Source organism: Varanus komodoensis, unplaced genomic scaffold, assembly GCF_004798865.1.
Source record: "Varanus komodoensis strain SLA01 unplaced genomic scaffold, ASM479886v1 scaffold36, whole genome shotgun sequence".
NCBI lineage: Eukaryota > Metazoa > Chordata > Lepidosauria > Squamata > Varanidae > Varanus > Varanus komodoensis.
Window position 1 is genome coordinate 737,325 of NW_025335873.1, and position 16,341 is coordinate 753,665.

The 16,341-nt window shown below is 50.9% G+C and overlaps 1 protein-coding gene across 1 annotated transcript in view; it reads left to right on the forward strand.

Moving 5' to 3' along the window:
* Nucleotides 1-1,364: 1,364 nt before the first annotated feature.
* SETX (senataxin) overlaps nucleotides 1,365-16,341 on the forward strand; it is a 35,149-nt gene continuing 20,172 nt past the window's right edge. Inside the window, exons 1-10 of the mRNA XM_044439922.1 lie at nucleotides 1,365-1,502; nucleotides 2,693-2,912; nucleotides 3,573-3,692; nucleotides 4,682-4,853; nucleotides 5,975-6,065; nucleotides 6,341-10,300; nucleotides 13,207-13,309; nucleotides 14,257-14,412; nucleotides 14,642-14,868; nucleotides 15,400-15,567. Coding sequence (XP_044295857.1) covers nucleotides 1,422-1,502; nucleotides 2,693-2,912; nucleotides 3,573-3,692; nucleotides 4,682-4,853; nucleotides 5,975-6,065; nucleotides 6,341-10,300; nucleotides 13,207-13,309; nucleotides 14,257-14,412; nucleotides 14,642-14,868; nucleotides 15,400-15,567 — 5,298 coding nt within the window. The 5' untranslated portion in view covers nucleotides 1,365-1,421. The remainder of the gene's footprint in view (nucleotides 1,503-2,692; nucleotides 2,913-3,572; nucleotides 3,693-4,681; nucleotides 4,854-5,974; nucleotides 6,066-6,340; nucleotides 10,301-13,206; nucleotides 13,310-14,256; nucleotides 14,413-14,641; nucleotides 14,869-15,399; nucleotides 15,568-16,341) is intronic.

Consider the following 16,341-nt stretch of genomic DNA (forward strand, 5'->3'; position numbering starts at 1 on the left):
GTCTCTGTTATGCAAGCCATGTTGGCCCCCTCATCCACAATCAAGTCATGGATGAGGGAAGATTTATTATTGACCGACCTGGCATTGAGCAGCAGCACCTTCAGGCCCGAGGGGTGGTTGACAAGGCTACCTGGCACCCTCTGGTTGGGGGCAGAACCAGAAGGAGGGATAGGTGTCAGCCATCTGTTCATCCTTCTTCTACGTGGACACGTTAAGCCCCTATTGCTGTAACGACCATTGCCCGTGACCACGCCAATGGCAGCGCCCGTGTGTTCCCCAGGATATATAAACGTCGACATGGCCAGGGATGACTCAAAAGCACTGATTAAAGCAGGGTAAAATTATAAAGCAGTTCGAAAGAGGAGGAAAAGAAAGATAAAAAGAAGAAGAAAAAGAGAAGAAAAAAAAAACACATCCTTCCCCTTCCCTAAGATTCAGCAGTAGGCAAGCCTATTTCAACAAAAGTCCTTGGCCAGCCCAGCCCCCCTCTCGTCCCCCGAACGGCCTCCAAACGGTGGTGACCCCTTTGGCCGCCGCCCTTCGGCTGCTGGCCACGGCTGCTGCTTTGTGGCCACAGGGCACCTCCGTGTCTCGCCCCGTCGCGCACTGCGCGCGCCTGATCACCTGTGGCGGTGGGCAACGCGCTCTGGCGCCGCGTGCACCTGCGCTGGCCGCTGGAACTGGCTTCCGTCCACGTCGTGGCAGCGCGCGTCTGCTTGCATCTGCTTGCACGCGGCGGCGGCTCTTTCCTCCAGCGCGATGTAGCAGCGTGCTGCTGGAGGTGGGCGGAAGTCTTTCTTGCAGCGCGGGATCGGTGTTTCCTGCCCGAGGGGCCATTCCCTCCTGGCCGCGGCCGCTGCTTTGTGGCCGCAGGGCGCCTCCGAGTCCCGCCCCGTCGTGCTCATGGTTCTCAAAGACCGTTTCTGTTGTAGGTAAATGTTTGCTTCCAACTTCATTGAAAACACGGGCTGTGGATTCATTGTGGCCTGTTCCTGTCAGACAATGATGGAAGCTGCATGATGGGATAGCGAGAGCAGCGCTAAGAGAAAGTAGCAGAATCTTGCCTTCAGGGTAGCGTCACGAGACCGTTGGCCAGCCCTCCCCCCAGGAACGCTTCACAGCAGGCGTGTGCATCTTGCCACGCTCCAGATCCTTTGGCCCACGGTTCTGGTCAGAGCTGGCCTACACCGTAGGCAGTGGTGGGATGCTGGGAGTTGTGAGCCAGAACATCCGGAGGGCTGCGAGTCTCTCTGCCACAAAGTGGCTTGAGCTAAGGGACCCTGCAGAGTCCCTTCTGTACGGCTGTTTGTGAAAATGACTTTTTATCCTACGGAGACCCATCCTCCATACAGTGGCATGCCAGCAGCTTGGTGTTCTGTCTTTGGATTGCAGGTGAGCTCTGTGTTGAGGCTCTTTGCAAGATGGAGCAAATCAACTTTTCCTATCAGGTGATTGGCAAACATCCAGGGATCTATCTCCTCATGGTCCATCCCAACGAAGTGGTGAGTGGCCCTGAGTATTGCTTCCTTCTGTTTTCAGGCTTAGGTGCCGCTGCCGCTTTCCCTGTAGGAGGCTCCCCCTTTTCAGTCCAAGGGCTTGGCATTGGCAGTCTCCACCTGGCTGACAATATGGGGTCCCCCTATCCTCCTCCTCGAGAAGCGAAGTCATGTCCCGTCCAGGCCCTTCCACGTTCTGTTTTAGCGCTCGGCCCCCTCAGGGCCTTATACTTCTTTCTGTGGATGATGTATTTATCTTGCCAACTTCCAGTCAACTCGAGGCACTGCTCGTGGGTCTCTTGAATCCCCTTCTCCCTGTTTATCGTCACATGGATGCTGGGAGGCAGGGACTGGCCCCGGAGCATCCCATGAGCCTTGTGTCCAGGAAGGATGTGAGAATGCCCGCCCTCCTAGCCCAGGGCTCTCATGGCTGGGCCAGCCTTCCCCAGCCTGGCTCCCTCCAGATGCATTGGACTGCAGCCTTTGTCCCCCTGGCCATCGAGACTTGTGGTCGAAAAGGTCTGTAGGGCAAAAGGTATAAAACACAAAGCATGCTATATGGGGGCAAGGCGGCCCCTTCTGATCCTTGTCTTGGGATGGACAGAAGAGAGGGCGTTGTCAGGAAGAGTTCTGGATAAGCAGTGCCTGAAACGCTCTACTGAGCTAAAGTCTTTTCCATCTCATACCTGAGCTGAAGGCCCGCTACACAACCTGTGGAGCCTTAATAACCTCACTGTTCTTCCAGTGTGGCCTGTGCAGGGGGCCCCCCCCCCCCCCCCCCCCCCCGAGTACAGTCTTGTGTGGTCTGGACTCTGCAAGCCTTTTGTTTAGGATTATTAACAGCGGGAATTGACGGCAGCTGGCCTTGTGATCCTGTCACAATTAGCTTTGTTGTCTTAGCAGAAAGCTCTCGTTGGGCAGTCTAGAAACGGCACGAGTGTATGAATGAACGACGCTGCTCTGGCAGGGATGCCCGGCTTGCTGAGCACCAAGTCGCATGCTGGTCTCTGCGGCCTGAGCACTCACTGCTTCGCTCCCGCAAGCAGCTAACCAATGAGGAAGAAACAGCCAGCCTTTGTGTCTGAGGCCGGGCCCGTGGACTGCTGCTCCTGGCTTTCCCCTGCCGTGTGAACACGGCCAGTGAGCTCCATGGTTTAGTTCAGTGGTAATCCTAGAGTGTGCCTCCAAACCCACAGATCCGCCGGTGGGCCCTCCTGACAGCCAGGAACCTGGGGAAGGTGGACAGGGACGACTACTACGACATCCAGGAAGTCTTGACGTGCTTGTTCAAAGTCATCGAACTGGGCCTCTTCGAAAACCCAGATATCTACAACTCATCCGTGTTTGAGAAGGGGAAGCTCATCCTGTTGCCTTCCCACCTGTATGATACCACCAACCACAAGAACTACTGGCTTGGTGAGCAGAGACACATCAGGACGGTCCACAGTGCAAGGGACTTTAGGCCTGCCTGTCCCAAGGGCAGAGCTGGGATCTGCCCTGTGCTGTCTGTCAAGGCTCCCTCAGGCAGATGCTTCTCTTGGCTCCCATCTGGGTCCCTTCCTCTCCTGCTGTTTGTTTTGCCAGGATTTTTAAACCACAGGAGCATGATGTGTGATAACCGTGCCATTCCGCCCTCCGGCGCTGTGCTTGTTTGAGTGCCAGAAAGTGGTGACGGAACTGAGAGCCCACCTCTGCCTGGTACTTAGTTTCTTGGGCTGGTTGCTGTACCAGTGTCAGCAGCTCGCTGGGCATCCCCACTGTGGCAGCCATTTTGAGAAAGTACCATTTCTTCCCCTCTCCCACCTCCGCGGCACTTTTTATGAGCACACTCGTGACAATTCTCTGAAAAGTCCCAATGTGCTCAGCATCCCAATGCAGTTGGGGGGCCCTGGTGTGGTGGCTGGGGTGCCAGACAAGGGCTGGGAAGCTGAGGTTCACATTCCCACCCAGTTGCGCAATTCAGGAGCCCGCACTGCGGATGTGTGCAAGTGCCGCTACCCAGGCAAGCATTATTTGGATGGTGGGTGAGAGCAAAGGCTCAAGGCCGCTTCTAAAGCCAGATTGCTTTTACTGCAGGCATCTGCATGTTGTTAACGGTGTTGGAAGAGCAAGCTATGGAGACGCTGCTGCTTGGCCCAGACAAGCAGAATGACTTCATGCAATCCATAATGAACACCATGAAGAAAGAAGCAGATGGTAACTTAGTAATAAACATCAGAGGCAATGATAACTCAGATTAAAAATAGACTGAGCATCCATTTGCTGGGGGTGAGATCGTTGCTTTAACAGAACTTGATTACCAAACAAGTTATTGAATAATGAGTAGTGTCATTTGAAGGTTAAAAACGAGCTGTAGCTCTTGGCAAAGCTTGTTCTGTTAATGGCGTGCATTAGGTTTTTCAGGGACCAATAAGGTGGGGCGGGGGGGAGAATCAACAGGGAAAGACAGGAGTAGTAACACAGATGCTCTTTTCCCAGCACACATGCATCTAGCCAACTTTACAGGTGGCGCAGTGGGTTAAACCACTGTGCTGCTGGGCTGGTTGATCGAAAGGTCGCTGGTTCGAGTCTGCACAACGGGGTGAGTTCCCGTTGCTCTGTCCCAGCTCCTGCCAACCTTGCAGTTCAAAAGCATGCAAATGTACGTAGATAAAAAGGTACCACTTTGGTGGGCAGGTAACAGTGTTCCATGCACCTTGGTGTCTAGTCATGCCGGCCACATGACCACAGAGACTGTCTGCGGACAAACGCTGGCTCCCTTGGCAAGGAAACGGAGAGGAGCACCGCCCCCTAGAGTCAGGCATGACTGGACTTAATGTCAAGGAGAAACCTTTACCTTTTTACCTTTTTAAGTACAGCATAGTGATCAAAACCAGCGGATGATGTATCTCTATTTGAAGGGGAGATTTATTTAGTCTGGAAAGAGTGATGGGGTGACTCAAAGGGGCTGGCAGAGATGAAGTGGAGATACCAGAATGGGTAATGAAGTGAATATTTTCAGGTGGTGCTTTTTGGTTAGTCTTCCAGAGCTGTTTGGCTGTATCCCTCCAGCGACTTGTTCTGTGGGTAAGGGATACTGCTTTTGCACGAGACGCTTGCCTTTGTGTGTTCTCCCGTCTTTTCCCACGTGCACGCTGTTCTCATCCCAAGGAGTGACTGTTCACTTTTTGGTTGGTGTGTTTCAGACGGACGTGACGATCCTTTCTGGCCTGCGCTCCACTGTTTCATGGTGGTCTTGGATAAGCTTGGATCCAAAGTGTGGGGCCAGCTCATTGATCCAATCCAGGCATTTCAAACTATAATCAACAATACAAGTTATATTAAAGAAATAGAGCACATTCGTCAGAGTTGCAGAAGGTTGGTATTTTATCTCTTTTTATATAGAGACAAACCTCCCCCGGCTCCGCCCCACTACCAAAGCAGCTTCTCTAGTTTCATGTGTAGTTTACAGTCTAGAATGTTGGTGTGCAGGCATCAGGCTTACAAGATCTGGTAGATCTCTGAGAGCTACCAACTGGTAGAAAATGAAAAACAGGGCCAGAGGGGCCAGATACATTGCTTTCAATTTAGGAGCAGGGTAATTCTGAGCAGGTGCTCAGCCCTGGAATTAGCTTTCTGAAGAGAGATGGCAGTTCTTTTGTCTACCCTCTTCCCCCCACTCCTCTGATTTCAACTACTTATGGTGTGATCCTGTGCTCCAACCATGGCCCGCCTCAGTGGAGGGCAGCATCCCAGGTCCCTGCGAGCCGGTGAGGCTCCTCATATGGGTGTACTGGTGCTTTTACTCTGACGTACTTCATGATGTGCTAGATTGGGGAACTTTTTGAGCTCTCGAAGCTCAAAAAAATGGCCTCGGGGGGGGCGATCTGAAAGTGGGGAGCCATTTGCTGGGCGGGGATGATAAGGGAGCAGCCAGAGGGCAAGGTATCCTAGTTTTCTTCCTGTCCCATCTGAAATGCTCCAGGTGGATTGTAGCAAATGGCCTCTCACATCGATAGAGAGCAGGGGAAGCGAGGAGGCTGGTCAGCTACTCCTCCTGCCCAGCCCATAATCGTCCCGATTTGGGGGCTTACCAGTAATAAGCCTACGTCTGGCAAAGGTGACTCAGACCTGCAGCTGAACCCACGTTTGTCTGTTACTGTAAACTAGCCATCGCTGGGTTAACATGTTAAATTTGGGAGTAATTAAATGCCACTGTGAATAATTGCATGATAAAATGTTTGTTGTTTGGACAGCCTTGGGGCAGGCTAAGCCTTGCAGGAATTATTTAGTTACTTAGTTCATTTGTAGACCACCCAATAGCCATGGGCTCCCTGGGCACTTAACAAAAGTTAAATATATAAATGCCTAAAATATCAGTGCTTCTCCCCCTGCCCCTGTGTCCCGAGTTTTCAGGATGATGTATGCTATACATCAAAATACATACAGTTTTATCCTATATGTGCCTTAAAAACATGTATGTTTTTGCAATTTTGAAGGACAAAATCTGAGCCACCGTCAGACTACGGAGATGAAATGATTACCTGCAGCCAGATTGTATATAACTACCACCCGGAAAAGCCACACAAGGTAACCTCCAGAAGATCCGCTAGTGGGAATATTGCTTCCTTGCATGCTTGAAAACTGCATCGTGATCGGTGCTGGGCTCTTGCTGTCCTCCACTGGAGTAAAGCTTTCCTTTTTAAAGTGCCGGTCCTGCGTAGCAGAAGGTAGTTCTATATTTCAACACAAGGATCTTATTTTTTCTCATCCTGGAAAGCGGAACAAAACTTGCCTCATGCTCTTAAGGCAGGCAGGCTGGAGAGGTGTGATGCTAAGCAGTGTCTTTCCGGGTCTTATTGCAGGACATTGGCTGGAGGACTGCTGTCTGTCCAGATTACTGCCCCAATTTGTATGAGGATATGCAGACCCTGAGCGACATGTTCCAGTCCGAAATTGGCCGAGACATGCAGCTGCACAACAGCACCTTCCTGTGGTTCATCCCTTTCGTGCACTCCCTGATGGACCTCACGAACATAGGCGTCGCCTACGGCGTCGAGATCATCCGTCACTTGTGCTCGGAGGTCAGGGTGGTCCCCAGCGATGCCCTTCAGGGTGGCGACAAAGTGTCTGAGTTCTTCATCTGGATCCTGGTGACGGTGGTCGAGCTCAGCATCAAAAGAAATTGCTTTCAGTCGCTGTGGATCTGCTCGGAAAAGTGGGTGGAGACCGTGGTGAAATGCGCCACCCTTCCAAGCACAGTCTTCGCCTGTGCTGCCGAGAGGGGAGGGACCAGAAGCTGCCCTAGAAGCGCATCGGCCATCTCCTCCTGGGAACACGGGTCAGTCCAGTCTGCTTGCATGAATCTGATCCGTAACATCCTGAAGGAAGGCTACCAGGTCGGGCAGAAAGCAACGCCGTTCCTCGACGAACTGAACCTGCTTCGGCGCAGCCACAAGGACTGGAACCTGAGCCCCGAGCGGGCGCTGGAGCTGCAAACCTGCCTGAAGCAGATCATCTGGCAAAGAAAGTTGAACCCTGTGCCTCACGTGGAGAGCCCCACTGCCTGTGTATCTCCGCCCTCTCTTTCAGTAAAGCTGGAGTGGCAGGAGGACAGGTGTCTGGCAGATGCAGACTACAGGCATGGGCCGTACTTGTCCCCGAGAGGAAGGGATGACGTCTGCCTGGAGGGCTCATCACCCAGGAAAAACCCTGGTCTGGGCAAGGAGCAGTGTGCACGCTCTCCTAAAGACCAGCCTCTTCATCGAACTTCAGAGTGCCTTTTGAGCAACGTTAAACAAGAACCCAAAGAGAGTTTGGTGCAGGAGAGCAATAACTTGAGATTCATGTTCGCAAAAGGACACAGAGATGCCCAGAAAAATGGAAGGGTTTTCCAAGGGTTGGGGGATCAGAGTGAATCAGATGCCACCTCTAAAAGTTGTTTCGAACAAGCCTTTCAGAATATGGAGAAAAAAGAGGTCATACCGAAGGAGGAGAAAGCCAGCTGTCTGGCTGAAAATAATCACAGCGACAGGAATGGCCACAGTGCTTCAAAGACCAAGGTCGGTCTGAATAACCTTGTGAACAAAAATGAATCGAAGAAGCCAGACTTGACCTTGAAACTAAAGCAGTTGTTTGGAAATCAGAAGAGCAAAAAACCCGCATCCGGGCCAGATACAGACAAGCCGCTGCCTGCTAACAGCGGAAGCAGTGGCTGGGAACGGCCAAGGGGGGAGGTTGCTGCACCAAGCTGTGGCACATCAAACGTGTCACTCTGCAAACTGGAAACGAGCTCAAGTGATGCTTTTCAGGGCAAGCCCCTCTGCATAAAAAGGGAGTCCAAGGATACACTGGCCGACTTTAGAAATACCCTGAAAGCAGCACGGGATTCAGATGGAAGCAGCACTGATGATGAGACAGCCAATGTTCCTCTTACAGAGATCAGGCAGCAGCTGATGAAAAAGACATCCCTTCGCACGGGAAGCCCACTGACCGATTCTCAGGTCGATAGAGACCTTGGTAAAATGTCCTTAGCTGCGTATGCCAAAGCAAGCGATTTTCCTGTTTTGAGCCAGGAAAACACGGTCGACTGCCAGGATCACATTCAAAGGAAAGTGCAAGGTGCCATCCGGTCCTGGTCCGACTGTGAGAGTAAAAGGTCAGTGTCTGATGCAGACAGTCCTCTGGACCAAGTTGTCATCATTTCGGACACATCCTCCGATGAGGATGAAAACAAAGTGAATGATGGTAGAAAGAACAAAAAAGAGAACATGCCAGCTTGTCTTGAGAAGCCGTCCGGTGCTCAGGGACAAGAGAGAGCGACCACATCAAATTACCCGGCTCTGTATGATGAATGTGAATCACAGTGTTTTGAGTTTGAGACCGATGAGGAAATTTTCTCTGTTTGGCAAGATAGTCAAATGGAGGAGGAAACAGAGGACAAAGGCCTGGCAGTGAAGCCAAGCAGCTGCCTCATATCCCATGACTTGGAGGTGGCCAGGCAGCTCAATGACTGGGGTTATGATACAGACTATCTTAAGGAGGATATCATTGAAAAAGCAGCAGATGAGCTTGAGCAGCAAGTGAAAGGCAGCAGAAACGAAGCCAAAGCTTCGTCAGCACGGTCCAGCAAAGGGCACGCCAGCAGAGGAAGTGAAACCGTTTGCCCAAAGCATGTCGCGAAGAAGCGTGCCGATGGTGCTGTTGGGCCCACTGCATCACGCTCAGCAGGTTCTTCTGCACCAAAGCCTGCTGGTGAAAACCTGAGGCTGGGGAAGAGTGCGGTGAAATCCCAGCAGGCTAAAACAGCAAATAAGCAAGCCGAGAAAAGAAGCGCCAAGCCAAACGCGCACAACAAGAAGCTGCCCACGCCGACTCCTTTTATTGTCCCACCAAGGAAGGTCCACCATTTTCCTGAGCCAACATCAGCGGTGGAAAAACTTGGCTTGAAGAAGAAACCCCGCAAAGCAGCAGAAATGTCTCAGCGTACTCAAGACAGCCTTGCTGAATTGCGTAACTATGGTAAAACTGCTGGCAAGCTAAGTCCACAGAAACGGAAGACAAAATTAATACAGCCTCCTAATATGATTGTTAGAAACAAAAAGTTGTTAGCCTCTCAGGAACGCCAGTTCTACAAGCAGTCGAGAGAAAGGGTTCAGGGCAGCAGTGGAGGGAGTCCTAGGACCCAATCCAGGAAAACAGCAAAGAAAGCAGATGCAAAGGGATGTGAACCGCCTGCCAATATAGTGGGGGTCAAAAATCAGAAGGAAAGGGCTGCTTGCTTCCGGCGTTCTAGTGGTGAAAAAAGTCTGTTAAGGCAGAGCTCACTGGAGAGAGAGGGAGCCCAGCCTGCACCTGGTTCTCCGGTAAAGAAAGCTGCTGTATCGACCAAGGAAGAACCAACCCTTTCCCATGCAAAAGGCCAAGAAAGCCCTGCTCCTGTTCCAGGCAGTTTATTTCATCCTCTGACTGGAAATCATAGAACAGACACTTCAGTCTTTCTGGGTTCTTCCTCGAAACTTTGCCATGAGAGTACTACTTTGAAAGAAAGTGAAGCTATGGTTGTGGAGGACATCTTTGGAGAGGACGATGGCTTGTTTTTAACCCAGAGGGACCCCGTGGACATGGAGCTGAGTTCACAAATGGATGACGAAGACATGGAAGCAATAATTGTCCAAAGCCCCTTGGAGGATCACTCCTTCAGTGGTGAGAAACTGAAGCATGCAGGTTGTACAGAACAGGTGAATAAAGCAGGTGTCTGCCTTGGAAACCATCCTGCTCCTGACCCACCAGACCACATGTTTGCCAAGCCTTTGGCACCTCCCAGACCTTCCACGACTAAGATCTTCAGCTCCAGCTCTTCTTCACGGAGTGCCAACCTCACCAAGGACCTTGACCACGTCCAGAAGCCTGCTTGGAGGAGCAGGTCAAATCCAGGCAGTTCTAATGGCTCAGATGGTCTGAAGCTCAAAACCCCAACATTTAGTAGTATTTTTCAGCCTCAGAGTTTGAACAACTTCTTGTCACATAGACACAATAACCATGCTGTGGAAAGGGGCAGAATGCTGACCGCCATCAGTTTCAAGCAGGATGCAAACCCAGCCTTTTCACAAGCAAATATTGCCAGCGTCAGGCCGAAAAACGACGACACTTTCATCGAAGAGATCCTGAAATGGACCTACAACATGTTTATAGATCTTGGTCAGTTGGGGGCGCCAAATCACCTCCTCACACCTATCGTGGCCTCTGTTCCAGTTAAATTTCAGAATTATGACGACCACTTCAATACGTTCTTCCCCCTGATGATGCTAAATGCCTTTGAAGAGGTGAGTAATCCACTTGAGCTCTGGGTGAGTGTCAGAAGGAAGCATGGCAGGCGGTGGCTAAGGGGCCACACGTCAGCAGGTTGCTTCTCTTCACCTTTGAAACTTGCTTGTTCATTTCCCCCAGACTTTGGCCTAGGCAGTGTTGCTGGCGAGGCGGAGGAGTAGGAGAGGCCACGGCCTTCCTGCTCCTTGGCTTTCTGCCTGTCATAGAACCCTGGAGTGGTCAGGTTGGAAGGGGCGAGAGGGCCAGCGTGTCCAGCCCCCTGCTTAATGCAAGACTCCCAAGTCAAACCATCCCTCTTGGGTAGCTGCCCAGTTGCCTCCAGTGTGGGAGAGCCCACAGTCTCCCCAGGTAATTGGTTCCATAATTTTCCCTATCCATATATTTCCCATAACTTGAGCCCGTTATTCTGCGTTCTGCACTCAAGGATGGTCAAGAAGAGATCCTGTCCTTCCTCTTTGTGACATGCTTTCATGTATTTGTAGAGTCCGATCATATTTTCCCTCAGTCGTCCGCTCTTCTCGAGGCTGAACAAGCCCAGTTCTCTCAGTCTCTCCTCACAGGGCTTTGTGTCTGGACCCTGGATCGTCCCTGTTGCCCTTGTCTGAACTCTTTCCAGCTTGTTTCTTTCCCACTTAAACTGGGATGCCCAGAACTAAGACGCACGGCTCCAGATGAGGCCGAAGCAGTGCTGAGTAGAGGGGAACTAGGATTCCACGGGATTGTCGAGCAAGCAAGTGCAGCCACGATGGAAAGGGAGAATGAGGAGCAAGAGCGGCTGGGGGCCATGGTGGTGGGGGGCTCACAGAGAAGGGGGACCGTGGGGGAAACCTTGACCAAAGGCTTCCAGAACATGGCGCCTGCACTAGCTCAGTTGGTCCTTGGTCAGGAATGTATTTGCTTGTTTAATTAATTTCTGTACTGTCCAACAGCTGAAGCTCTCTGGGTGGTTCACAAAGCACATACAAAATAAAAGTTACATTGTATTAAAAAATTAAAGCATCATTAAAGGTTCCCAATACAAAATGTAAAACCACATATTAAACAGGTGTGCATGTGTGTATAAAACTTAAAAAGAAGAAATAGTCATACCTGTTAGCAGCTAGCTTGCCCCAGAAACTGTGTGAAGTAGAAGATGGTCTTACTTGTCACCAAGGTGGGCCCCAGGCAGGCCTCAGTGGGGAATCATAGATTCATGGAGAGGGGGTTCTGGTCCTTTCCAGGTCAGAAGGGACCAAGAGGGCCCTGCTGTTGCAGGACACAATTTACACCCTCCCACTCAGTTGGCTGTCAGTCTTCTTTTTGAATGTCTCTGGTGTGGGGAGAGCCCACCACCTCTCCAGGCAGCTGGTTCCACTGTCATGTTGCTCTAACAGTAAGGAAACTCTTCCTGATATCTAGCCTGAAACTGGGTTGTCGCAGTTTGAGTTGATTATTCCTTGACCTACACTCTAGTATCAGCAAGAAGAGATCTTGATCTTCCCCTTTGTGACAGCCTTTGAGGTATTTACAGAGTGATACCATGTCCCCCTTCAGTCTTCTCTTCTCAGGGCTGCACATGCCCAGTTCTCTCAGTCTCTCCAAACCCTGGATCGTTCTTGGCGCCCTTCTCTGGACCCTTTCCCATTTTTCTGCATCTTTCTTGAATCTTGGTGTCCAGGATTGGATGAGGTCCAGGTGAAGTCTGACTAGTGGGAGTATTGGGGAACTACTACTTCTCGTGATTTGTAAGTAATGCTTCTGTCACTGCATTCCTAAATAGAATTTGCCCTCTTGTGGCCGCATCGGATTGTTGGCTCATGTTTAGCCTGCTGTCCACAGTTACTCCGAGGTCGTCTTCAGTCCTGCTGAGCCACATATTCTCCATCTTGTAGCAATGCATTTGGTGTCTTTTTCCTGGGTGGAGCACTTGGCACTTGTCCTTATCGAATCTCATTTTGCTGCTTTCACTCCAGCATTCGTTTGTCAGGATTGCCCTGGATCTTCGTTCTGTCTTCTAAGATGTTTGCTATTCCACCCAGTTTTGTATCATCTGCAAATCTGATGATCTTTCCTGGTGCTTCCTCATCTAAATCCTCTTAATAAAGATGTTGAAGAGCACGGGGCCAGGACTGAGCCCTGAGGCACCCCACTAGGTACCTCCATCCAATTTGAGGAGGTGCCCTTGATGAGCACTCCGGCAGTGTTCATTCCAGAGAGAAATGTCTAGGCCACTGGGGCCATGCAGCACTTTCCCTCAATCTTAAGAGTGGTCATAGGTGAGCAGGCAAAGACATTCTGTCCCAGAAGTTGGTACTAGATCAAATGCATCAGTTACAGTAGCGTAGAATTCCCTTGAAACTTCTGGGTGGTAAGAGCAGTTCAGCGATGGAACCAGTTAGTGGACAGTGATCTAACAGGGACTGGGTGCATTTCAGAAGTGCTCCCTTAGAGCCTTGGCGAGAGGATGTGTTTGAGCGGACTGATGGAGCACGTGCTTTGCCTGAGAGCTCTCAGGTTCGGCTCTTGATACATCCAGGTAAGGCTAGGAAAGAATCCTGCTGCGGCTGCCAGTCAGTGCTGGCAATTCATGGCCGAATGGTCCAGGCGTCTGAAGATGTAGAAAGAAGCTGCTGATGCTTCAATGCCCTAAGTCCAAAGCCCACTGTGTGAGAACAGCAAGTGCTTCTGCCTCCCAGTTGGCATGGGGCGTCTCTCATTCTCATGGTAGCACAGCTCCCTGGGAGCAGCCCCCATCTCTGCTTTTCAAGGGGATGGGGCAGGGCAGAGGGAGAGGTAGACGGAGAGCGGGCAGAACACGGCCCCGCTGCACATCGAGACCCAGCATGCTGATCTGAGCGGTACACACGTGCTGCCGTTTTCCCGCAACTGGTGCGTTAAGCCTGCGTCTGGCTGTTTCCTACAGGTGGCAAGCGACTGGCAGGAGAACCAGAAAGCAAAAGAGGCCAAGCCGTTCTTCTTGAATTTGCAGGACTTCAATGCACAAGTGCAGACAGCTGAGTTTAGAGGTGAGGCAAGTCCACTGTGTGAGTCCGGAAGCCCAGCCCAGCTCTCCTCCTCTGTTGCCCTTCCCCATTTGATCATCTTTGGCGTCTCAGTGTGTGTGTGTCATCCCTTCTCTGCTCTGAATTGTTGAAATGTCTCCTGTAAGACTTAGTTACCGCTGGCCAGCACTTGTTAAGGTACGGTATGCTTGTATTTGGCACTTCCCTGGCCTTTGGCTTCAGCCAGTATTGGGATCCCAAGAGTTCTCTCAGGGAGCTTTTCACCCTTTACTGAAAAGAAGCTTTCCGCCTCTGGCTACCTCTATGGTCTGTAAAATCACAGTATGGTTTCTAGCCATAGATAGCCCTAATGCTTGCACTAAGGCCAGATGATGAGGGCAGGCAAGGGGTCGTTTCCCTTGCTCAGGCCCTTTTACCCATCTGCCCTCCTGTGGGCCATAAATACCAAGAGCTTGGGACCCGTAGAACTCCCTGCAGCAACATCGAGACTAGAAAACCTTTACGGTTTATCTGAAATTGCTGAAGCTGAACTTAGAGCTGTCAGTCCTGTCGCAGAAATCTGATCTCAGTTTAACAGTGTGATATTGTGTGTGTGTGGGTAGGAAAGCTGCATGCACTTGCATTTGGGACAAGCAGTGACAGGAGGACTGGGGGGGAGGGGAGGGTCCCAGGTTCACGACTGGTGCATGCATCTCTTGAGCCATGTACTCAGGAGGATAAAATTCACCTGGGGTCTTGAATGCCATTTTGGGGCGTTTGTTTCCCTGCTGCATAATCCTTTGGGCCAGCTCTATAGTGGAGTGAAACTAGCAGCCCAGGAAGTCGCATGCATGTGACTTTGGAATCCTTTGCTGTGCTTAATAACCGTACCATTTTTTTTTGTTTTAGCTGCACCATAGCTTGCTCCCCAGTATCTGCTTTTCCATTCTCTGTTCGAATTCTTTCTCCAGTTACCATTTTGGAAAGTGATCTGGATAAACAGCTGTATCCAAAGGAGTATGACCTGGTTTTCTTGAGAGTGTCTGAGAAACGCCGTGAAGGCGAGTCGAGGAGCAATCTGGTATACCACGTTGGCCTCGTGATTCGGTTTTCTCGGGTTCCAGAAGGTAGGTTGGTTTAGGAAAAAAAAACCTACATAAAAATATGGGCGTAGCCATCCTCCGGTTAGCTCGTGCTCTTGCAGTTTTCAGAGGCCCCAGTCGGAGGGACTGAGCCTCTGAAAGCAGGCAAGCAAGCAGCTCTGAAGCACATAGAGTAAGATGCGCGCAGAGCATGGTGCAAATGCAACCTGTGTCGAGTCCCTCCATGTGGGATGTGTGTGTTTTTGATAAACAGATAAGAAGCAGCAGCACGTTGCCTGCCACCTCTCCATAAAGACCCGAGGAAACTTGTCCCGTGTTGATCAGCAAGTCCAGTGTGTGGTGGTCAGTTCTTTGGCATCTACGAAGCGCAGGTTCCGGGCCTTGCTTTTGCTGAAGCGCAGCCCCCTCATCAATGCCATCCTCAGCCCAAGTTACAGCAACTTCTGTCCAAGCAGCATGAACATGGACTGTCAGAAATCCGTAAGAACCTACTGAAGTGTGGATGAGGGTGGCCCAAAGCTGGGGATGGTGGGAGGTGTGGTCTAGTACGAGGCCGTAGAAGAGTGTCTTGTACTACTCATGAGCAGGATAACGTGTGTGAGTCTAGTTCACCCAAAGATGGGTAGAAATGCCAGTTGGAGGAGGGTGCAATGCACCTGCGTCCTTTTTTGTCAGCAAAACTTTCTCTAGTCCTTTGGCGAGGAAGCGGTGCAGCTTGCGCAGGTTGATTCACACATGCATGTTTGCACCCTCAGTTGGACTCTGCACTACCAGGCTCCTCCTGCGGGCATGTTAAGTATTCTTCGGATTCCTTCCTTGCTAGGAAAAGTCAACTTAAGAGAGCAAAAAGAGGACCTGAGTTTTTGTTGCTGGGGGTAGCGCTCATGAAGGGAAGACCCCAAGCTCAGGGTCTTGGGTGTTGCTTCAAGCAGGGCCCCTCTGCAGGTCGCTTAGAACTGCCCTGCCCTGTTCTGGTGCCTGCCATTCCGTTGTCCTCCTGTCCCCACCCAGGCGTCTTACATGGGAGAATACAATGAAGATCAGTGGAAAGCCATTGAAACTGCTTACACAATGGTGACCCAGCATCCATCGTTGCCCAAAATTTGCCTGATCCATGGGCCACCCGGAACAGGGAAATCGAAGGTCATTGTTGGACTAGTGTGCCGCATCCTTGGTGAGGTGAGCTATCGCTGTGTATTCCAGTCCACGTAAGACCAAAGATGAGTGACGGCAAAATCACTCCATGTATTGCTGCCACACGGTGCTGACATATTTCAGAGATGCACCCCAGGGAGCCCCTCTTTCATTTCATCCTGGTTTTTAGGAGAGCGTCGCTGCCTTTTCCTTTTCTTCTAGTGGCACAGTAGTAAATTCTGAAGCACGAGAACTCCCCGTAGTAACAGTGTGATGCCAGACAGAAGCTGTATATGGCGTCGTGCCCCGTTTATTAGGGTCGGCATAAGTGCAACACCCTGTGTGGCTACCTAGGAGTGAGAGCACCAGCTTGCTTCTGAATGTGTAGGTTCGCCTTTGTAACCATTTTGAGAGAGCCGCTGTGGTGTTGTGGGTAAGAGCACAGGTCTGGGACTCAGGCAACCTGGGTTCTAGTCTCTGTTCAGCCATGGAGCCAGCTGGGAAACTCTGGGCCAATCACAGACTCTCAGCCTGACCTACCCCACAGGGTTCTTGTGGGGATAAGATTGAGAGCAGGAGGAAGAGAATGATGTAAGCTGCTTTCAGTCCTTTGTAAGAAAAAGTGGGATATAAATCTAGTGTAAATAAATAAATTGAACTTTTTATGCAAGATCGTCAGCCACTGAAATGGAACCATCAGCATTTAATTAGAAATGCAAACTGATGAGAGCAGCAATTTATGCTGCAAGATGAAGAAAAGCAGGGAGAAGGAACCTCCGGCCTGGGGTTAGTCAAATCCTCCTAGTTCTTCCCGCCACC